The sequence below is a fragment of the Symsagittifera roscoffensis genome, chromosome 6 (assembly GCF_963678635.1).
Source record: "Symsagittifera roscoffensis chromosome 6, txSymRosc1.1, whole genome shotgun sequence".
Classification (NCBI taxonomy): domain Eukaryota; kingdom Metazoa; phylum Xenacoelomorpha; order Acoela; family Convolutidae; genus Symsagittifera; species Symsagittifera roscoffensis.
In genome coordinates, this window is record NC_087067.1 from 19,776,893 (window position 1) to 19,801,209 (window position 24,317).

Below are 24,317 nucleotides of genomic sequence, written 5' to 3' on the forward strand. Positions count from 1 at the left end.
GAAATAAAATTCATTTTTAGTGTTCAGATTGAGAAAAGCATAGGTATATATATCAATCGATAGAATTTGGTCAGTTAAGCTAAAAAATAGTTGAAGACGCATCATTTAGCGCTTCCTTGGCAATCAAAGTTAACTAAAAGAAGTTTCAAAAATGATTGTGATAAAATAAATTTAATTTTATTGAACATTTTTTTCATGTTTTTGTTTGTTTTTCTTTTTTTTTGATGATAACTATTGTCAACTTTACCTAAATTGCTATTTTTATGCCAAATTGTAGAGTTCTTTCATTGCACCCACAAAAAATGACACTAAATTGTAGAAATCGGAAATAAAAGTTTTGAATGTTTAATGAATGTGGTCGTAACATTCTATGCTGCATGCACAGCGACCGGCTATCCTTGTTGATTTTGGCGTCGAATAAAAAAACTGATGAAAAAAATGAATTACACATTACATGAGCGACATAAAACCTCTTCACTTTCAACAATAACAGCATTCTGTAATATTTTAAGAAGAATAGTAAATAAACTGTTCAAACAAAAATTCATTCAGTTTTCGGAGATTAGTAAAAAGAATTGAATTTCTTTCGTTCTTTCATATATTCGTCAATTCTGGGATCCAAATCATCGTATCACCACCCTAAACAAAAGCAAAAACGCTGTATACCTAATACCACTAATGAAGAATTAGCTTGATTAATTCACATGAATGGCATCTGCAGTTTAGTATAACGCAATTTAAGGAATATATGGTAGTTCTGACCAAGCACTTTTGCTGCTGACATGTGACCCGAACAATTTTTCACCCTACAATTTTATTGAGAACCTTCGTTTCAACAAAAAAAAAGTTCAAGCGGATGAGCATTAAAATTAACTTTTCTAAAAACGATTGGTCTGTATACAATTGTGCTCGCCCTATTTTGTACGACCTATAAATCAGCTTGAATCGTTTAAAAAAATTAATGAATCTTGTCAACATGATGTCATAAATTCATTTGTTAAAGCGAATTGGATTTTTACCATTACGTTGTTTTTCTTCAAGAACCCAACTATCCATGCCGAGCCGGTAATATTTTACATCGCGCACTAAATGAGCAGGAAAGATGTTCCTTAAGCGATGAAATATGTTGATATTTTGGCGCAATTATTACAATGTTCATTTTAAACGCATGAAGCGCATCTACATTTGTCCTTATCTATCCCGTTTTAATTTTTAATGACTTCATTAGAACTAATTTTCAGCACTGCATATTCCGACTCCCGTTTTGTTTGCGATTGTGGAAATCATTCTGAAGTGAACTAAACGGGAGCTACTTACTACCGTAACCTGGTGCTCCGCCTCTGGGCTGCGGCTGGTGGTAGTTGTAGTACCCTCCCCCTCCTCTAGGACCACCGGCGTAACCTGAAGTGAATCACTATTTAATCGACATCTATTAGGTTTCAGTTTCTCATCTAAAATACCAACAGTTAGTTCTGATTGTGGTTTACGTTTTAATTTATGACGATATTTCACTTAATACACAGAGGCGGAAAGAGCGTGGAGATAAGCGAACCAGATTCGGAGATTATAAAAACGTTCGTTTACTAAAACTTTCGTTTACTTAAACTAAAATTCAGGCAGAAATTCAAGCTAAAAAACGCATTGGTAGGTTCAGATGCAATACTTTCTTACGTAACAAAATAAAAACTTTCTGTACTTCTTTCTAAAAAGATTGATAAAAGGCAACCAAAATGGACATTTGCTTTTTGAAATGATTTCGCAAATCTAATGGATGCAATTTGAAGTTATGCTGAAAATATTAAGTTTGCAAACCATTAATACTCCTTATGGTCAGTAAAACTATCCTGATTTCAGTTTGGCCCCAAGTTTGACCGCATATTTCTTCCTGAAGCCAATAACCCTTCGCGTGAAATCAGTCAGAAATTCACCAAAGCTTTCATGTGATGACATAATTGACCATTTACTATTCTTCGATTTAAAATCGTCAAAAGATTTTTTACATCGATTGACCGAATTGAAATCACAGAAAAAAATAACCAAACCATTTGCAACTAGACATGAAAATAAGGGCCGACTCTTTGACCTCAAACAAACTGTTAAATTGAAAATCAAAATTTGACAAAACTGGCTCGCTTATTTCCCTATTCAAACCACTCCTACACTCCTATATGAACATATTTATGCATGAAAAACAATATAAGTTGCAAACTTTTAAAAATCGCAACACTTGATTATTTTATTAACTCTCCTAATTTGAAATAATATTTGATAAATAATCCATTGGTTTCAACGAATTAATAATATTTCGATCAAATTGAAGGGCGTGTTATATTAATTGATCTTGATTAATCCCTTTCACGATACTAAATGTCAAAGTTTTTATTTTCGGTGCTAATTGGGTTCAGGTTCAGCTGCTAATCATGGTATTTCACAGGTGCTATGTCAGTCATTTGTCATAATTTCCCGAATAGCAAAGTTCTACTCCTCTCGTGATGGGTGGTAGTTCTCTTTTATACTTACGCCCTCTTTTCGACCGGTCGGGGCTCCAGCAGTCTTCCTTCCCCTTCCCCGGGGTCAAAGGTCAAGTGGACGTGTAGAGTGAAGATTTCTGATTTTGACGGGTCACGATGACTTTTAGTACCCTTGGTTTATTAGCCTCCAATTATACATTTTTTGCAATTGAGTTCTAACAGTTTTGTTCGAAGAGATTTAATGATAAATTGAAATGATATCTTTTAAAAGAATCTATTAGATGGCCATAAGCTTTGCGTTGGCAAATTTTGCTGCTTTTATAAGCACTCAAATGCCTGTAAAAATGAACGAGGCAAAATTTACTTCAAATCGTGTGCTATATTTGTTTTTTTTGTTACTTTTGGTTTGTTCTTGAAAGCAAGTGAAACTAGGATTTATTACTACTGCTCCAATCCTGAGCCCCGAACAATCGATTCTCTCCTAAAAGAGATACACAGTCAAATTGGTTCTTAACGAATTCCAATCACTTCAAATTGAACATATGTTTCTTTCAAAACCGTTTCATCTGAACATCACTGAACGGAAAAGGTAAAATTGAAACTACTATGAATAAGATATTGAAAACGAAAATGTATTCTTCGCTACCGAAAACCCACCTGAATATTTTTGTTAGGTGGGTTCAAATGGCTGGCTAACTTTTACACAGCAGTGAAAGGAGCTTCATCGTTTGAGCGCTTCGCATGAATTAGAGCCCCAGTTTAAAATTAAAAAAGATTATTCACCACTATTTTTGCTTTTATTCTAGACAGTTATTTTCACTCGAGTTCAATTGATGCTACCTGCGCAATTTTCATACAAGCTCATATGAGCTAAAGTTTACTTCGAACTAAAATATACTTGATATTTGCCGAAAAAACCGTGACCTACCCTATAGATAAAAACCCATTCATCAATGAAAGTTGGAAAAAAGTTTTAAACAATGACTTCCTTCGTGAAGAAAACATCATTTCCACAAAAAGTAATCATCGACAAACTACTCTTCAATTTGCTCAAAAAAGAGGCCAGTTGGTGAAATAAACAAGTGACTCTCAGTTTAGGAACAATTCACAAAAATTGTTGAAATGTAATGGCAATTAAAGAATTGCTTGGCAGCTTATTATTTTTTGTAATTATTTAAGTAATTTTTGTATAAATCAGCAAAACTTCCATTTTTAATTAACTTGCCACAATATAAACTATGGGCAGAACCTTTTTTGCTTTGCAGTAACGTACAAAGTAACACGTAAAAAAAGAGTTCGATAAAAAAACCTTGAGACAATTATGTCGTAGATACAACCGCTAAATTTTGTAAGCAAAACAAGACACTCAGTGTCGAAATCGGAACAATTTTCGAGATGCAATATAAGCGGTTGCTATCTGGTATGAAACAGGTGGAAATGTAAAAAACACAAAATTTAAAAATTTCACGCTAGCACGTGATTTTTAACTCTTAGTTAGTTTTGCTTGATTTTCCTAGGAAAATGTTGCACTATTGTTTCAAAAATTGCAATAGTGTTTAAAATATTTCACTAGTATATCAAATATGGCACGCAAACCTTTTGCGAACATGTGTCTTATGCGCCAATTCATCATCAAACGGAATGTATATTTGAGCCAATCTGTGAGTTCTACACAGCGAAAAATGCCGTTTTAACATAACACAACATTCCTGGAGTTGAAGTGGAGCATTCCAGAAACACAAAACATATCAACATCAAATCATTCAAAGCTAATTTACAAATTCATTCGATTATCTTCAATTTATAAACGGGTTTCAAGCGAAGAGGTTGCAAAAGGAAGAATGAAACTGTCGCCTAACCACAAGAAACACTATTACCTAAATCGGTCATGGCGAAAACTCGTTGCAGGCAAAACTTCGTCGACACAAGACTGAGCTAGCTTTATTTCGTCGCAAAGCAAATGAAGCATAACTTAAAACTACAACATTCAATGTCGCTGAGGCATTGTCGTCTGCTTGCTGCAAATAGCTGATTCAGCTTAATTAATTTGTAAAAAGCTGTATGCTTAGGTGTTATCTCTCGAATGACTTAGAAATTAATTAAATTGCCCGTTTTCGCGAACATTCTCTGACAATTCCGGTAGCATTATTTGACCGGCTCCGTAATTGACACAAAGGCGAAGCTGCACTTCGTTAACAAGCTAAAAAATGTCAAAAAGTAGCTCTGAAAATCTATGCAAGCAAAATAAGGAAAGAAGAGGTAAAATTAAGCCTTGAAAGTTTTTTTTTGCTCATAACGGAATCGAAGTACCAATCTGCATATTAAGTATCACCTCATGAAATGAGCCACGGTCGCTTGGATTCACGTGATCACTAGCCACGTATGCAGCAAAAGCACCCCAAAATGAGCACAATTTGCGTTGGAAAAATCGGATTCAAAATATGACCCTACGCTCGCTAGCTCGTTTGGTTAAACTAGCTCGTTTGGGTGACGATTGCAATTCAATAAATGCAAATTACAAAACATTAGTCCTAACAAGGTTTTAGAAATCTGGTTTCGACGGTTCGAGCCGACTCAGCAGTTAAACCTTAAAACTGGCTAACATGCAGTATGTATAATCAACAAACAACCGAAAAAATCCCAAATAATTCCTATTTTTCAAATTATTTGATTAAGGCAAAGCTGCACTTAGCAAAAAGCAAAAAAATTGAAAATACCCACACAAGATTCGAACCCTTTGCCTCCATAGTTAAGTTCTGATGTCTTCACAGCTGCGCCATAGCACCTACCAGTCGACATCACATCAGTCACTAATAATGCGGATAAAACACATGCAATTAAATTACCATAAAAAATGTGGTTAAGCAGTACACAGATACTGAACCTGAGAAAAACAAAATAGTCAAAAACAGCAAATCTAGATATCAGTACATTGAACTACAAAAAGGTTTTCCACTAAAACACGGCTGCATTTATGTTTTTTGAGTCTTTTCAGTTTCTTAAGTGTTTTATTGAAGATCTTTACTTGCTAATAAACTTCATTTTCAACAATTTGCAGGACACTGACGCAAATTTGTCATCAAAACATGATTCAGATGACAAGCATTCCCGGATAGCCGAAAAATACCTCCACTTAACTAAATTCATTAGAAAATTCGACAATAAACTGACTCATTTTGATGGATAAAAAGTTCCTCAAATTAAGCAGCTTGTTAGCAAACAAAATACCGAACATCTTTAGGAGATTTGATTAGCTAATACGTTTACTCTCGTCAAATTTCCTAAAAACAAAAGTCCTACTACTTTTTAACGCACAATTTTTTTCTAAGTTAATGTGTTTTATATAATAATCAATTTTCGTGGTCAATTCATCAATTAAGATGGCCAATTCATCGTTTCATCTTCCGTCCATTTGAATATAATTACTTGTCAGTGATTTAGGACGAATGAAAACAGTATTCAAAACAGTATTACACATATCATCCATGATTGGACTTAACTCATCTTTAAATCATCAACCACTAAAAATTGTCCCTTTAAAAATGAAAAAAAAAAATCATTAATTGTCAAAAACATTGTCCGATTATAATTGCACGGCACTTATGCAACCGATCTCATACACCCCTCCCCTCTCCTCAATTCAACTCACCCAAGCCCCAACCCCCTACAAAGTTAACCACTTCTTCAAACAGGGGTGTGGAGCGGGCGGGGTCAGGGGGATTACTACTTTTTCAAACACAATAACTAAACAACACCTTAAGACTGGGGGTTGTCAATGAAAAAAAATTGTCTTTATTAATATTTGTCGGTTATATATTAAGATGGTAATATGTTACATGGTTTATTGTATTAATCAACGGCTATCCGGGGACCAAAAAATGCCTATCCGGGAACGAATTAATTTTTCGGCTAGCCGGAAAATTTTTTTTCGGCTATTCGGCTCCGTTTTGCGTGACTACTGTTTTGCTTTGCCGCGAAACTGAGAAATTTTCACCATTTGCTGAGATGATTGCTTGTTCAGAAAATATTATGACGCCGCGCTTGGGGAACTTTAAATGTTTAACAAGCAGCATCAATTAAGATGGCCAATTCATCTTTTCATCTTCCGTCGATTTGAATATAATTACTTGTCAGTGATTTAGGACGAATTACAACAGTATTCAAAAAAAATTCGGCACTGCTGAACAACATTCTGATTTTCGGCAATGTTGTAGTTCGGCACTGTTGTACTGTCCCGTCTAAGCTTGATACTAGATTAGACCAATCTGTAGTTGTTTTGGATTTAAATTCAAACTATTGAATACTTACTCACAAACTCACAAGTTAAATGCAGTTCAGCTCTGGTTTGCTTCTTGTTGTTGTCTTGAGCAATTATCAATCGGTACTTGATATCCTCTAGCCGTCACTTTTGTTCATCTTACTTTTTTCGCACTTTTTTGCCGTAAATTGTTTTTTTTTTAAGTTTTCTAACAGCTAATAAGCTGATTTTCTGTAATAAAATTCCACACGATTGAAGAATTTTTGAATTTTCTCATTCGAATAACAAGAAATTGGACAATTTCACTAACAACCGTGATACGACATATTTCTACATATAACGTTGTTTTTACGCAAGAAAGTTAAAATTATGTCAGCACTGTGACATTAAAGGCCTCATATAAATCCAGCTGAGATGAACGCCTTTAAACAATAAGCAACATGGGCCGCTCAACTCAAATCATTATGATTGGACTTGAATCATCCAATCATCAACCCCTTAAAACACAGTAACATGAAAAAAAGAAACCCCATTAATAATTTCTTAAATAAACAAAAACTTATGAGCTTTAGTTTAGTTCTACTCTGAAAATGAGTTCAAATTTCTGCAAACTTTAAGGCACTAAAAGCTTTGCAAAATTTATTGAGTGACATAAATATTCATTACGAAAAAATTTCAGTGAAGTATTGCAGATCTCGGTCTATTTTAATTTTTTGTCATTTCTCACTAATGCTATAGGAGTTATTAAAATTCTGTCAAATCATTTCCGACAATACTAACATAACATAAAATTCAATTTGAGATGAACGCCTCAATTTGAATTATAAGCAACACATGACGATCAATTCAATTAACTAAAATATAAAGTAGTTCTTTTCGAAAAAAAGTTTTCTGTAAAAAATACATATATCATCCATGATTTGACTTAACTCATCTTTAAATCATCAACCACTAAAAATTATCCCTTCAAAAATGAAAAAAAAAATCATTAATTTTTTTACCAACAAATAAAAAGTTATGCGCTTTAATTGAGTTCTACTCAAAAACGAGTTTAAATTTCTGCAATTTCAAGGCAGTAAAAACTTTGCATCATTTCTTCAGTGACATAAATATTTTTTAAGAAATATTTTTTCTCAGTAAGTTATAGCAAGTCTCAGTCTAGTTTTATCTTTTGTTATCATTTTCACCCAAAATTACACCAAATAAAAATACTTTTCCATTAGGCCTAAGAACATAGCAAATCGACTGCGAGAAGTGCTAATGAACTCATGAAGTAGGAAAAAAAAGCAACTTTGAAAACTTTGCACAATTGTTATTAAAGAGCAAGGCGCATCTGCTTTATTTTCAGCAAATGGATCTGAAATCAACTTATAAAGAAATCAAAACGCAAAAAATATCAGCGGAGTTAAAATTCAGCTATTTCTTGAAATATAGCCCACAGGCAGCTGGAATTCGTCATTGAACGCAAGTAAACAGGAAAAAAATATATTAACATGTATTTGGAAAAAAACTCAATCTCGCATCTCCGAAAAAATTAGAAGGCCTTTAAGCTCTTTGAATTTTTACAACAATTAATAATTGACACTTTTTTGATAAAATTAACCCAATTCGAGAAACCTAGATCAATGTCCACCTTTTTATTCCGCTTATGAAGTCTGAAAATAAAAACCAACTTTCGAAACTAGAAGTCGATCACGTTTTTCGTGAACTTTACACTTTTGCTGTTCGATAGTGGAGTTTGCCTTCCTTTTAACTAAGGAAATGAACTGAACTTAAAAAGAAATCAAAAGTCAAACCGCGGAAAACTAAATTTGAGCATGAACAAATTTTAAGATTTTTCCTGAAAAAAATCATCACTATGTTCATCGACTCTTAAAAACTTATTAACTATGGACCTAAATAAGTAAGAGTTAGGCTAATTTAGAGCTAGTTCGGAGAAAACTCAAGATTCAACGGAGCATGGAACAAAAAATACACATCGTTTATTGCACTTAAATCATAACCTGTAAATCTAGAATTCGGAAAACGTTTGGTATTTTTGAGTTCTGTTTCTGCATTCACTGATGTTTCAATTTATTGTTTTGCTTAAGATTTGTCATGGCTCATTAAGAAATTTTGGATCTTTTCACTGGATAATGATGAATTAATGAAATTGGCTGGTAAATGTAAATATACGTCAGTCAAATAGTACTCGGCAGATTCGAATGACCGGTTCATCAAAATCGATACCGTCAAGATGAGCAAAGCGTCAAACTTTTTTCAAGTTTCAGGCCAAATTTCGCATATATAATTTTTTCATATCCAACTAGCCTAACCTGATACAAGATTATGTCTATCTGTATTTGATTCGGTTTTCAATTCAAAATATCGAATACTTACACGTAGAAAATGAGTTCTGTTGTGCCTTTTAACCATGGCGACAGAAACCGTCTATCAGGATCCACGGGGGTTGAAAACTGAAGTTCTACTAGCCGTTAACTTCAGTAATATAAAAATTTTTGTAAATCAAAATGTTTGTAATATTCAGAATTTTGTCAGAGCTCAAAACTACATACATTTTAAAACAAAATTTTAGACCAGCGGAAAAACAAACGCTGATTTCCTGAAAATAAATTACATTTTAGCACTTGATTCCCTGAATCATTAATTTGATTTATTAAAATTTCTGAAAAATCTTGATTATTTCGGTGAGAACACATTTTTAAATACATCATTTTTTAAGAATATTGCGCCGCTAGCTTCATTAAAGTCATTTAAAAACATTTTGAAACTAAGTGCATCTCTAAAATTCTATTTAAATTAAACGCCTGTAAAGTTTACTTGAAAATGATTAATTAATTTGGATACTCAAACATTCTTTCAACCGAAATTCGCAAGCAATTATCTTGTAAAATTCCTAACTTTTCCAATAACTACTAACTTTAAAGATTATGGTTAATGAAGCTTAAAGTTTTTGAAAATTAAATATGTGCTCTCGAGCATTTTTCATGTATTGTTTCAAAATAATACGCGACTTACCTCCACCGTAAGCATACGGACTGTAGCCATAAGGACCGGGAATTTGAGGGGGGTGCTGCTGGTACCCGTATCCACCGCCTCCTCCCCTGTTGTTGTATCCCCCTCCCCCATAGTAGCTATTGGGTCCTCCCCTTGGGGGTCTATTGTATCCTCCATCGAAGTATCCCCCTCGCCCACGTGACGGCCCACTGTAACCCCCTCCTCCGCCTCTGTTGAATCGCGCAGGACGATTTTCTGCAGAAAAAAATTTGGCCATGTACATGAGTATTGGAGAAATTTCACGAGAAATTAGTTGCTAAGTTTGAGAGATAGTCACTTTTGCAGCGAAGAAGACAAGCAATTATGAGCTTGTGTGGTAGCTTAAACAAGCTTTATTTTTGGTTAACGAGAATGTTATTCCTCGAATGGAGCCACGTTTTCTCGAAATAAAATCGAACATGGGAACCTGCTTTAAGGCATTTTACAAGGCTTTAAACAACCAAATCAAGTGTACCTCGTTGGCTTTTGGGCTGCCCTTTCTCAAAATGCAGTGGCGACTCATTGATGATCTTGTTGTCATACTTCTCCACAAACTTAGTCGCATCTTCCCACTTGGTCAAAAAGAAAAACGCGAATCTGCAATTCGACGTCACAGTTGACTTCGTCAATTCTATATTTTCATCTTCAAGTAGTTTCTTAACACATGCCACTAGATTAGCATCGAAGAACTTTGAATCGTCGCCTCGGATTGAGGCAAACAGGAAGGGTTCGGAATCGGGGTCGTCAGAGTCCTCGGGTTGAACGTCCTCTTTCACAGATACCGTGTATGCGATGTGTCCAATGACGACATTGCCCAATTTACTGACCATGTCGGCTTGTTCTTCTTCGGTTTCAAGTCCGATTATTACCTCCCTGCAAACAACTTGTTAAGTTAAAAATTAACAATTAACTAAACGAGACCCAAAAAAAAACGTTTCAAAAAAATGCACCACAATAAAGCTCTTTGAAGTTCAAGAACCAAAAAGTAAATCCCTTTTTTGCGCTTAATGGAAAACTTCAAAAGAAATCGAATTGCACAAGACCTAAATAAGTGTCGTTACTTCGTTTATATTGAAACTTAAAAACACTTGCCAATCATAAGTATGCTTATGTTCGTATTTCACTCACCAAAATGTTCAGCTAACCATACGAGCTTCAATTGCGAGAATATGAAAAACATAGCCAACTGACAGTTGGAAAAGAGTAATGAACGCATGGAAACTGAAAAAAAAACGACTTTTTGACAAAACTGGATCAATCAGTAAAACTTTTATTTCGCTGAGAAATCTGATAATTAATTTCCATTTTCGAAATTAGAAATCTATCACGTTTTTCGTGCCCTTTACATTTTGCTGTTCGATAGTGGATTATGCATTCCTTTTAACAATAGAAATGCACTGAACTTAAAAGAAATCTTAAGTAAAACCGCGAAAAATTAATATACAACAAATACCTCTGAGATATATGGTGCTTAGTTGTTTATAACCATTATCTCTTGAGAAATAAATCTTCTTCTTCTTACCTTATTATGTGCTCGCTACGGATTTTGAACTAAGTTCAAGAGCTTGAAACATTCAATTTATGATTATTAGCAGTTCTGAACTTCAAATACAAATTTTCATGCTTTAGGGCCACAAAAACAACAACAAAAAAAACGTTTGTCTTAAGACAACTAAAATTGAAGTTTTAACAGATTTGAATTGCACAAATACTTTGATGGGTTTACAGATACTCAACGAACAATTATTTTTAGATGCGTTATAAATACAAATGATGCACTCACTTTCCGTCCCTCGTGGAGTAGTGTCTCAATACATGGAAGGATGCGTCCTTCACATACTTGGCAACTTCTTGTGCCATTTCCTCGTCAACTCGCAAGGCTGAATTACTCGGCTTGAAAGAGACGCTATGCAACTCGGCTGAAAAATGAAACATAGCCAAAAGAAGGTTGGAAAAGTGTATAAGAACAAGGAATCAAAAAAAATTGATTAAGAATCTCATCAAAAAATATAGTTTAAAGCTCTTTAAATTTCAAGAAAAACTTTTGATTGACCCGTTTTTTGATAAAAATTGACCCAATTTAAGAAAACTGGATCAATAGATAAATTTCAAAAAGCTTTAAATCCAAAAGTTCAAAAACTAGAAACGTTCATGTTTTTTGTGACCTTTACACTTTTACAGTCCGATAGTGGAGTTTTCCTTCTTTTAAACAAAGTAAATGAACTGAACGTAAAAAGAAATCGCGAAAAACCATACTTCAGCGAGATCAAATTTTTACTTTTTCACTACTTTTACTGTCACTTAATCACTTGAAGTGTCTTCACTACTTAAAAATATTTTGAAAGTATTCTGCTACACTATTTTTACTTCAATTAAAATTCATTTCAACGATGTTTGATTCCTGATTATTTCATAATATGAACTCTGCGCATTGCATTTAATCTACTGGCTGAAATCATTTCAGAAAAACTGAGTTGAATTATTACCTCTTCCTATTCTTCGCTTGACTGACCAAATGACTCCCGAGATCAATTTGTCGTCAAAATCATTGCATGCTTTCTCTACGTCATTGTGAGATCCTACTTTGAGGAAAGCGTGACTAAATAAAGCAACAAACAATTACTAGCAATTTTACACTAATTCGTTATTCCTATTTGCGATTTTTTGACAGCACAGTAGTGATTCTTGGACGAAAATAACTAATTAACAAAGTCATATTGAAACATTTTGAATTTACGTTCTGCGTTGACATTGCACCTCTACAACTTCAATTTCGCTTTCTTTAAACGCATTCTTCAGATCTCCTAAAAGTCCCTCATTAAGAGCCAGTGTTCTTCTTTTCGGCGCAACGTAAATTTTATGATCTTCCTCAATCGTTACTTTCAGTTCCTCTGGTTGCGGAAGCTCTGGCTTCGGTTCCGGGTCACCACTCGGAGGCGGCGGTGGAGGAGGCGGTTGGGAGAAATCCTCGCCCGGATTGCCAACAATCTGTTGAGTCTGCATCATCGCAACTGGGGCTCCAAAAGTCAAGGGATTCTGGTAGGTGACATTGTACTGCTGCATATCATATCCTGTGTACGTTGGGGCATTTTGTACCGCATAAGAAGCTGCATTTTGTGAATTGTATTCTGGCATCGTCTGTTGCTGTTCTTGGTTTTCAGGCTGGGTCGTTTGCTGAGTTTGGTATGAGACAGGTGCCACTGCAATACTTTCAGATGCAGTAGTTTCTACAACGTTCACAGCAGTTTCTTCTGTTTCAACATGAGCAGTTCCATTGCTTCCAGTGGGTGCTGTTTCCTTAAAGAGCATAAATATTGAATATAATGGCAATACAATAAGTTTAACTCTTAGTGCCAGTTTAAAAGAAAAATTTGGTCAATGTATCGAAATGATCTTAGCTGGGTAGAGACTTCAAAAAGCGAAGGGTTGTAGTAATATGTACGCAACGCTTAATGACATCAAAGAAAACTATGAAAAAACAGTGGTTAGGGGAAAAAACTTGACCAGTTACTGTTTGACAGTTAGAAAACTTTACCTCGTGATTTGAATTAGAACTAGCGACTTCAGTGTTTTCAGTTACTCCGACAGAATCATCTCCTGAACCATTTACAGTCTGATCTTCTGTCTTTGCATCACTAGTATCTTCACTTTGCATGCTTATCTCGTTTTCTGTTAGTGCATCAGCGACCTCCTCTTTCGCTTTTTTAGAGCGCGGAGACTTAGAGCTTGATTTCCTTTTGGCTGCAGGCATATCTGATTCTATAAATTGATCTTCGTAAGCTTTGGCACAAAGGTAAAGTAAGCTAAGTTGAAGTAAGACAAGTCGGCGACGAGCAGTTTTGATTCAATTGAAATTATGTGGAAAAGTTCATTAACACTTTGAGCAAAAACTCAAAAACCGACAAGACGTAGTAAGCTTTTATGATCATCTAAGAAAAAATAAAAATTTTAATTGCAACTGAAAGTTTATGACATGATTCTAGTCTTAGAAACTATGACATCTTATAGGCCAAACTTCAATACGTCTAAAGAGGGTAACTAGCTCTGACCATTTGTTCTTGGTCTATTCTTTCTAATCCTAGTCCATATCTTTTGCACTCCAAAATTACGGGCTGTTATTCTTTTCTTTAATTTTTTTTGGTAATCGGAAGGTCAAAAGTATCATAGTAACCGAGGTTACAGTCAGGAGTCCCTTCATCACGTATTCCAGTCGAAAACCTTGGAATTTTCTGGATATGGAAGTGATAATGATAGTAGTAGTAGTAGTAGTAGTAGTAGTAGTGTAGGCTTTAGGATTTCTCCATGGGTTTTGAACCCTCGTTTATAAGTTCATAATTTTTCCCGGTGGGTTGCAGTTTCCACACCAGCAAAGAATTCTCCACATACACAAGTTGTTTTCTGCAAAATTTCTGTTGAAGAATTTCCAAAACGTGTTTGTTATAGATATTTTCAGGCTGTCATAATCTTGATTTTCGAAGTCCACAATTTGGCTAAAGTAGTTGTATAGCGTATTAGAACGTATATAATAATTTTCATTTGACTTTTTCAGTCTTGTTGCATGAACAGCAATCTCACCACGTGTTGCTTGTCTCGTTCGTGATTCGTTTTTATGAATAATTGTATTCAAATCAATGTCATGTTTATTTTTTAGTAGTGAAACTAAGTACAATATGTCGTGTAATTCAAAGTACATTGAGAGTGGAAGGAGCTTTAAAAATTTCAGTCTTTCAGTATAACTCATTTTGAAGTTATTTGTAATCCAAGATGTCGCTCGTTTTTGTACTCTTTCTAGTTGTCTTAATTCTGCTTTGTTCGGATACCATGTTTGCGATGCATAGCTTATGATTGGTACGATGTATCCGCAGTATAAGTTTAATTTTGACTTTAATGATGTTTTTTTCGAGATATTTCGTTTGATTTTGTAAAAAGCTCCCATTGCTTTTGATATGCGATTTTCAGCATTTACTGACCACGAAAAGTTGTCACACATTAAAATACCTAAGTCTTTTTGGGTCTTTGCGGTATCAACATTTGTATTAAATAGTGTAACTTCCATTTTCCCTTTGAGGTTTAACAAATTACATTTATCTTCATTCAGCGGCATTTTATTTTCTTTGCACCATTTTTCAACATTTGCCGTGTCTTTTTGCAGATGAATTTCTTCAGTAGACAAGATCTTCATATCGTCACAATAGTTAAAACAATCTGAATTCTCAATGCATTTGGGAAAGTCGTTAATGAATATGATAAAAAGTAGAGGGCCAAGAATTGAGCCCTGTGGTACACCGCTAGTTACTTCTTTCAGAGTTGATGAACTTTTATTGATTTTCACAAACTGCATTCTATCTGTTAGATAGTCTTGTATTATGTCTTGTATTTGTGTGACATTCGACCAGAATGTGAAAAATGCAATCTCTGCAGAATTCGGAATTTTAGCAGTAAACCTTCCGGATTGGTGGTTTTTATGAACTAAGGGCGTTATTGGAACGTTTAGCCAAACGGTGAAGGCTGGAATATTCTAGTATTTTAAAATTTCAAAAATTCGAATGATGACGTCACATTTCCGAGAAATGCTGAAACGGCCATTTTAACAAAAAACGAGAGAGGAAACAGAACAACAACGTTAGTTGCGCTGACGAGGACAACTCTATTGAAATTGAAGAAGTCGAAATTGAAGAAAAACAGCAGCAGAGTGCAGAGAACTTTCCGAGTTGCAACTATTGTGCTGCTACAATAGTTGCAAGGCCGTTGCGAACAACGGTGAAGGGTAAGAAATCAGCCTTCCGTGTTATCGTGAAATCGAACTTAAGGAGCTTGATTCACCGGATTCAAGAATTCGGAAGGGTCTCGGGACGGAAAACTTTTATTGACTCAGATGAACTTTTAGCATCCTGTCATGTCCTGACTTGAATTTAATTGATATTTGGATTAGTTTTGACAAGGATGAGGTGCTAAGAGTTGGGGGGGGGAAAGGGTTGATCTATCTTCGATGGAGATGATGATTTTTATCTACTGAACAAAAACAATAGTAATATAATAAATAGTAGCCCTGTTTTTAGGAGTGACCTCGTGGTCTGGGGATACTGAGACCCAGCCATGAGCTCACTATTTTTGCATGTAATTCAGTTAATTTGAGCGTTCTGGTCGAAGCCGGAGAACAGTAACGTTTTTGTCGACCCGATGTAAGAAAGACCACCGAAAAGTACTGGCTTGGTAGAGACGGTGAAAAACATGCAAAGCTCTGTTTAGACGCTAGCCAGTCGTCCTAAGACTTAGTTTTGTTATCCGTCGATATGTATCTTCCGGGCGAATGTTACATGTATGTTTTTATGGCGCTCCTGGGTGCTATTCTTTTTTAACATCATGACCGGCAGAACCGTTAACGAGCACTCCGCGCCGAGCGGATGCTCACATCAACGCCCTTAATAGGCCTAAACCGCCGGGGCGGAAGGGTAGTTCGGAACGCGGAGGCCTTCCGGATTGCCGTGAATAGTTTTTTAACCTAGTTAAGACCGAAAATTCACGAACCAGGAAGGGTGGGGGGATCGGCCGTCCCCTCGCCCCCTGAGTGGTTGGTGACCAAAAACACTTAAAGATATAAGTAAAACCAAACAAAAAGTAGTATAGTACCCAAGAAAAACAAAAAACATAAAAAAATAACCGAAAAAACCAAAAACAGTAAAAAAGTAAAAAATCAGTAGAAATCATCCCCCCAGACAAGATGTGATTCAACCCCCCCGTTTGTTGTTGATAGATATATTGTTGTTACAGGCAATTATATCAGTCAGGATCGTTACGATCAGTTTTGTAGCCCGTTTGTGAGGCTTGTACTGTAGGGTTATTTGAGCATTTAAGCACGTTAATGATAAATTGCGCTCATTCCGGAAGGGTCAGCTGATTTGCGCTCAATTCGGAAGGGTCCTGGGTGAAGACCGATCCGGCAAGCAGTACAAGGAGCAACAAGAAGGGGCTCAACGACAACAACAATCGACTGTTGGGTATCGTTAACAAGTTTTGTATCCCTTTTGGTACAAAAAGTAAGATAGTAATCTGTGGGGGGCTCGACAGTGCTGCACTGTAGTGACCCTTCACCGAACTGCGAATATCCGAGTTAAGCACCTTAATTCGGATAATAAACAAACCCGGAGGGGTATAGTATTGCTAATATTATTACTTATATAGCCTAAATTAATAGTCTTATATCGTTTTTCAGTGAAAAACAACGAAAACAGACCGGTTTTTAGGGTCAAAATAGCGATATTTTGATCCCCCACAAGTCGCGATTTTTGAGATATCGATTTTTTTTGAAACGGAAAAAAGCGCTAAGTTAGTGTGTTACATCGTAACTGCACTACTGTAATAAGGAGAACCGTTTAACTTCAGTTCGGAAGTGGTTGGAACTAGTTTGGTACCAAAAACCAAATTTTCCCATTTTTTGATAGTAAGAAGCACTATAAAATCAGAAAATTTTTTGAAATCTTTGAGTTAGGACAGTAAAAATAGTTGTTCGGACAACGTCCACTAGTGAATCTACGAGTTTTAAAACCCGCTACCCGAAAGCCTTCCGGGTTGCAGAGAAATCGAACATAACGTGTTTGATTTGGTGGATTCATCAATCCGGAGGGGTCCAGGTAGCATAGTTTTTCGCAAATTTTTTCTACAAAAGCGATTTAGATCGGGTCTTTTGCATTGAACTAGAAGAGTATAGGCCTTCTGAGCTCAGATCAATAATTTTTAGGTCGAAAGGACCAGATTTGCGGAAAAAGTTAGGCGGAACCTATAAGAGAGAAAATTTTTGAGTTTGGAAAAAAGACGTTTTGGTTAATAACTTTGGAACTACAGAGGATATCGAGTCAATCTTGGTACCATTAGATCAGAAATTAGCTGAACTTACTAGTAGGAAAGAGAATTACTCGAAAAAGCGAGCGAGAAAATTTTTTGAGATTGTTTTTAGCAAATTAAACAAATCCGGAGGGGTACACCCTTCACGTTTTATAAATTTTTCTGAAAAACCCTTATACCTCTACCAAAAGTTGATAGCGATTGAACTAAGTAACTTAGGACAGTTCTAGACAAAAAGGGAGGGCTGAAGGCACAAGACAACCATAGTAGAGTCGAAATTAGGCAAGTGATAAGACCCTTCGCCGTTAGTGTGAATTGTCAAATAAGTGCCTTAACTTCAATCCGGAGGGGTCTAGGAAAGGACCCTATACCCTTCCCAGTTAATTTAAACAGCATAAAAGCAACGCAGAACGTATCCGGAGGGGTATAAGCTGAAATTAAGAAAACTACGAAAAGCTACTTTGACAGAGCTAAGGGCTCCCAATCCGGAGGGGTCGAAATTTTTCAAAGTCAGAAGGGTCCTATTTGTGCCAATCCGGAGGGGTATTATTTTATTAAGGACTTAGGTAAACGAAAGAAAGACTAAAAAGCGAGAGGTATTAGATTATTAATACACAGGCTAGGTATCAGTGACTGCACTGGTAACTTGCCTTTCAAAAAGAACCAGACTAATACAAAACAGGTCCGAACTCGGATATTCGCGACACTAAGTCTAAATTAAAAAGAGCGTGACTCATTGGTGTGGATTGGAACATAATACGTTTTTGGGAAAAGTGACTGCCCTGAGGATTTTAGTAGGTCTAGCTCGGGCAGTCCGAAGGCAGATAGGTAACACAGTACTCGGTGGGTGCAATAGACGCCCACTTGAGAAAATAACTGCCTTCAAAGTTTTGTCTGTTTGGTGCAGCACCAAGCAGGGAAAGCTTTTTCTTTAAAAGACAGGTTCGACTATTGTACTGCGACCGACTAAGAGTACAAGACACATACGTTTTTTTATATATACATTCATATTGTGTCAATATATATTTTTTGTTTTTGATTTTAAATCAACCTAAACTGTGCTTGATTGGGTAGTGAGTACACTATCTTTTAAATTGACTGATAACATCATATTGTGCTAGTTTCCAGATCTTTGGACCGATAATCGGCTAGTGTGGATAAATTTTATACAAACTGTACTCTGACAACATACAGGGATTCGTGGTCACTATTTAGTAGAATCTGGTGAAATTTATTGTGTTGTGTTGTGTCATTATTATTGTTAATAAAACTATAAGGTCTCTAGCAATTGAGTCAAGAGTAGGCATAGGAAAGTGACAAATAAAGAATGAGTTTAGACAAGTCAAGGATACCAAAACGAGGTAATAGCTCTAGGAAATTCATACCTGAAGAGCAAAGAAAAACGATGACCGATCCTTTTGTGGATTGGATCAAGCGATCTCGGTCCGATAAAGAGGAGACGGTTTCAGGCAGAATGGTTGAAACGAGAAGTCAGGAGACCTCAGAAGAGCGAAGAGAACTGTTAGAAGTGGAGGTCAATACGGACCATACCATGAACGACAACCAAGATGTAAATGGACTGGAAGGGAGAGGCAGAAGGCTGGCGAGTGAATCTACTCCGGTAGAACAAGGCCACGATTTTGCCACTTCCACCGGGACATTGGATCGGGAAGAGATGTCGGAACTGTCCGACATCTCAACTGAAGTAGCGGCAACTAGAAGATCTCCGACAGACAACACTATGATGGCAAGCGGAACTGGGAAGCAAACAACGTCGTCATCGTTCTCAGAAAGAATGAAGAACACCTTAGGAAACATCTTTCCATTCAGCATGGGAGGAGGAGCAGGAAACGATGGTGAGTCCCAGGAGGATGAGGAAGATGAAGAAGAGCAAGGGGACTTTGGATCTCAAGTCAGCCTCAATAGTTCGATCCAGGAGAGTGAGGCACACGTCGGAAGAGAGACTGGAACCATGAACAAATTTGGTGTAGTGACAACGATAAGCAAGGAGGCAAACACACCGGGCCAGTCAAAGGACTTCGCGATTAGGACAAGTTCGGAGCCACAATCTGAAGAGAGTAGAACCAGAGGGCTAGGCAATGCGTTAATGGATCCAGAATTAAATAATGAAAAGACGTTGAAGCAGAGAGTCAAGGCCCGGATCTCGACAAGCACGAAGTTACCTGGGACCGACAGGGTTACACCACCACTAGTGACGCCACTCATGGATAACGCGGCAGCACTAGAGGAAGCCTTAAACAACATAGTGGGCAGTTTAGGAGAACAAAATGAACAGATGTCGATAAGGATGAGTGAACTAGAAAGAGCAGTTCACATTGAAAGAGAAAGTCTGCGGGAAGAAATAAACCGCAACAGACAAGAAGTTGGCAGAAGCGAAAAACGCTTGAAAGAAAGAACGGACGAACATATGACGAGGAACTTGTCGCGAATGACAAGAGAGGCGGAACAGAGGGAGTTACGCTTAAGAGCCGACATGGAGAAGTTAAGAATTCAGCAAGAGCAGTCTCTTGGGTCTCTTGACACAAAGATAGACGCGATGATGGAGAGGCGAACTCAGGCTATCATGGATAGGTTGGACGGGCTACTAAGCAGCAAGAGTGGACCAAAAGAAGGAGAGCCGAACTCGGGAGGTCCCAGCAGGGAACCGAGGGTGAACTTCAATGAACATCAAAGGAGGAAGACGTATGGATCCACTAGAGGCAGGGGCAGTTCATCAGGCTATGCCACAAGGGGTAATACAGCATGGGGCCCGAACAGTAGAGCAAGTTCAACGGGGAACAGACAAACCTCGAACGAACGACCAACGCAAAGCACACATGCGACTGGGAGAAGCGATTCTGGCAACATGGGGCATACAAGCCCGAGGAGGAGTCACATGGGCCAAGCGGGAAACGCTCATGGTGATTCGGATTGCAGGGATGCACCGCACACAGAGCCTTCGACAAGGTGTGAGGACACTCAAGCGGGACACTCAAGGGATGCTACGGCAATGGCCACAGCATTTGAACCCCTGAACAGGTCTTTAGAGACATTCCTGACGAGGTTATCAAGAACCAATGAATGCAGTGAGAAGTCCAGAAGAGTCTTTAAGAAACCAAGATGCTACAAAGACGAATCTGATGGCTGTATTGATACCTGGATAGAGGTAATGAAGCTGCATTTCGAGGAAGGGGACTTGTCGGAGAGACAGGAATGCAGCGCGCTCACCAGCAACTTAGAAGGGACAGCCCTGAACTGTGTCATGGCCAAGAAACAGTATCAACGTGACACTGCTGAGAAAATCTTCGAAATCTTGTTAAACCGTTTCGGATCAGGGGTGCAGGGGCACCAGGCGATGATGCGCTTCGAGAAACGGAGGCAACGAGAAGATGAAACAATAGACAAGTTTCTCGATGATTTGGAAATGCTGAGAAGACGCAGCCAACCGGATGAGTCAAACCGAAGGATGAACCTGGCCGTAGCCTCAAAATTCATCGATGGTGTGAAAAATGATGAACTTCGTACGATGCTAGCAACGCATTACACACCACTATCAACTAATGCGCCAACACCGGAGGAGTTGAGGCTCAAATCAAAAGAGTATCTTTTGTTGAAACCTCCTTCGAGATCTGGATATTACAAGAACAATTATGGAAATTTTAACAACGGACCAGCAAACCAAGGGAACAATTGGTATAAACCGAGGGATGATATGGACAAGAGACGTTCTTGTGCTAATTGCAGTTCAACAGACCATCATGTGTCAGCATGCCCAGCTTACAAACAAGGCATGAAAGCAATAGGCTTTAGCCTCGAGGACGAAGATGCGTCAGAGTTGGATCATGAGGATTTCATGAGAGGAGTAATTGCGAAATTCGGCCCGAGGTGTTTCTTTTGTAACTTGGAAGGTCATTTTAAATCAGATTGTCCGCAATTCTGGGATGCAGTGGCAGACATCAAGCATCCAAGACATGAAGAAGCTTTGTCAGGAGTGAAAGCCAGCAAGGCTCGACTTTTGAGTGAAGCGGAGGCACGCAGAAAGGATAAACCTCAAGAGCTGGTAGCAAAGAAGATGCAAGCGGTAACAGAGGAAGCACGTGAACCGGAACCAGCAACTGCGGCCGATGATTTCAAAATCGATTATAGGGCAGCTACGAGGGATGCTATAAATAGAGTACAGCAGGAACTAGTGACGAAAGAGATTGAGCAAAAGGTGAAACTCGAGCTGGAGAATGAAAAATTACAGGAGCAACTGAACGCCTTTGAAGCAACGGAAGTTGAAGAGGCAAAAGCACCAAGCAGCTTGAGCATGAAACTTAATGTTATCTCTGGTCAGAGGTTCGGTATGGCACCGCAAGGAAGTAAAATACAGTCGATAATCTCGGTGGCAGGGCATCAGGTAATCAGAAATCTGAGTAAACCGTCTGAGTTCACTTTGATGCATTTGGACACATATGCAGACTATCTGAGGCAGATGGAGCCACGCACCGAGTCGAGGGCTGTGAGGGCACTACTGACCACGGGTGGCCCTCGCATGAAGAAACTTCATGGACGCTACCTAGAAGTCTATGGACCGTATCAAGTGATGCTGAACGTGGATGGGATCAGTATCTACACCAGGACTTATGTAACAAAAGATGATGACCAAATAGGGCAGATCTATTTGGGTGAAGAGGAACTCAAAGTCCGCAGGGTAGGCCATGACGCCATGATGGAACAAGACGCGGTACACATTGGATATGAAGCAGATGTGACAGCACACCTGCTCGACACCAACGGAACAAAGATCGGAGTCACAGGGCTTCTGGACACAGGAGCGGTAGTGAGTGTGATGCCGATAAAAACTTGGGAAAGAATGGGCTTCACGCGGGAAGATCTAATTCCAACGAATCTCCGTTTGGCCGCAGCCAATCGAGGAGCCATCTACGTAGCCGGAAGAACACCGATAACGGTCCTTCACATGGGAGGACGAGACCTTTGGATGAGCTTCCTGGTGGTAGAGAATCTGGACGACGCCGACCAATTCATCTTGGGCAGAGATTTTGTCAGGAATTTTGACGTGATGATTGACTTGAACAACGGTCTAATACGAATTAGAAACCCGGACCGAAAGTATGTTAAGAGACCAATTAATAGGATAATAACAGATGAAAATAAGGTACCAGTTTTTTTGGATAGAAAAGTAAAGTTACAACCAGGACAAGCTGTGGTAGCAATTTTTAGAATGAGAAATTTAAATTCGTTAAGTGATAGCAAACAGGTTTGCTTAGTACCGAATCCAAATAGTCAGAGTTCGGTGATTTTAGGCCGGAGCTTCTCGGTAACGCGAAACGGACTGTGTGTCAGTGTGTTGTTGAACACACTGGACACCACGGTTTCAATCCAGCGTGGAAAGAAGCTTGGCTACGCCTTGCCGATGAGGACCGACTATGAGGAGACAGAAAACTCGAAGAAATATAGTGTGAAAGACTGTCCTTATCATGCAAATAAAGATAAAATCTTAAAGAGAATTAATGAATTAAAATCTATTCATAAATTGTTTTCAATGAAATCCGAAACGGACGACGGCTTATCATGCTGCTCGAATTTTCCGGAACGCTCCTCGTCATATGGACTAGATTCTGACAAACCGGTTTTGCCAGAAATAGAACATTTGAAAGGAAAAATAGGTGAGGGAGATTTCAAAAAATTGCGGGACCTCCTAGATCGGAACGCCGAAGTATTTTCAAAGCATAAGGCGGACATCGGTTGCTGTAATTTCGTCGAACACGAAATCGAATTAGAAGAGGGCGCCGTTCCCCATAGGGAAGGCGCAAGGCGAATGACGCCACATAAATCGGAAGCGTGCCGAGCGGAAATAGAAATGTTGCTTGAATACGACATGATAGAACCCTCGAAATCGCCGTGGGCTTGCGGGGTAGTCATGGCGAAAAAGAAAGGGGGGCAGCTTATATTTTGTTGCGACTTTCGTTACCTGAACGCGGTAACGATTAAAGATGCGTACCCGATACCGCGAATAGACGAGAGCCTATCTAAACTTGGTGATGCAAAGTTCTTCACCACATTGGACTTGGGTTCTGCCTTCTGGCAGGTTCCTCTGCGAAAGAAGGACAGAGAGAAAACCGGATTCGCGTGCGAATTGGGGTTGTACCAGTGGAAGAGGATGCCCTTCGGCTTGTGCAATGCAACAGCAACTTTTCAAAGGCTGATGGCTCAGGCTTTGACAGGAGTGACCAAAAAGTACGGGAATCTCTTGATGTGCTACGTGGATGACGTAGTCATAGCGACACCAACCCTGGAGGATCACATTGATCGACTCGATGAGGTCTTCGGATGTATGAAAAGAGCAGGCTTGAAATGCAAACCATCGAAATGTGAAATCCTTAGGGATTCGATCAAGTACCTGGGAAGAACGGTGGACCGGCATGGTGTGAGGCCAGATCCAGAAGCAGTAGAGGCTGTGCTGACATGGAAAGCTCCTAGAACGGACACACAGCTCATGAGCTTCCTAGGGTTTGCCAATTACTACCGTGAATTCATTAAAGGATATGCGGACAAGGTGTATCCGATGCAGAAGCTGATGCGCAACAAAGGGAAGAAGTTCGAATGGAACGATGAGGCACAAGTTGCTTTCGAGAACATAAAGCGGGAACTGTGCGAAGCGCCAGTGCTGGGCATGCCTACAGAAAAGGGCATGTATGTTCTCGACA

The 24,317-nt window shown here is 38.2% G+C and overlaps 1 protein-coding gene across 2 annotated transcripts; it reads right to left on the bottom strand.

Moving 5' to 3' along the window:
- Positions 1 to 427: 427 nt before the first annotated feature.
- On the bottom strand, positions 428 to 13,525 carry LOC134848521 (uncharacterized). 2 transcript variants are annotated; one of them, XM_063866019.1, is made up of 8 exons: positions 13,301 to 13,525; positions 12,503 to 13,062; positions 12,252 to 12,364; positions 11,549 to 11,684; positions 10,241 to 10,638; positions 9,748 to 9,981; positions 1,318 to 1,401; positions 428 to 639 (listed from the first exon to the last, which is right to left on the bottom strand). In XM_063866019.1, the coding sequence occupies exons 1-8, from the start codon at positions 13,514 to 13,516 to the stop codon at positions 632 to 634; spliced, it is 1,749 nt and encodes a 582-aa protein (XP_063722089.1). In that variant the 5' UTR covers positions 13,517 to 13,525; the 3' UTR covers positions 428 to 631. The 2 variants fall into 2 exon arrangements, 1 of the variants encoding a protein (XP_063722089.1); XR_010162951.1 differs by having other exon boundaries at positions 619 to 639; positions 2,521 to 9,981.
- Positions 13,526 to 24,317: the final 10,792 nt, after the last annotated feature.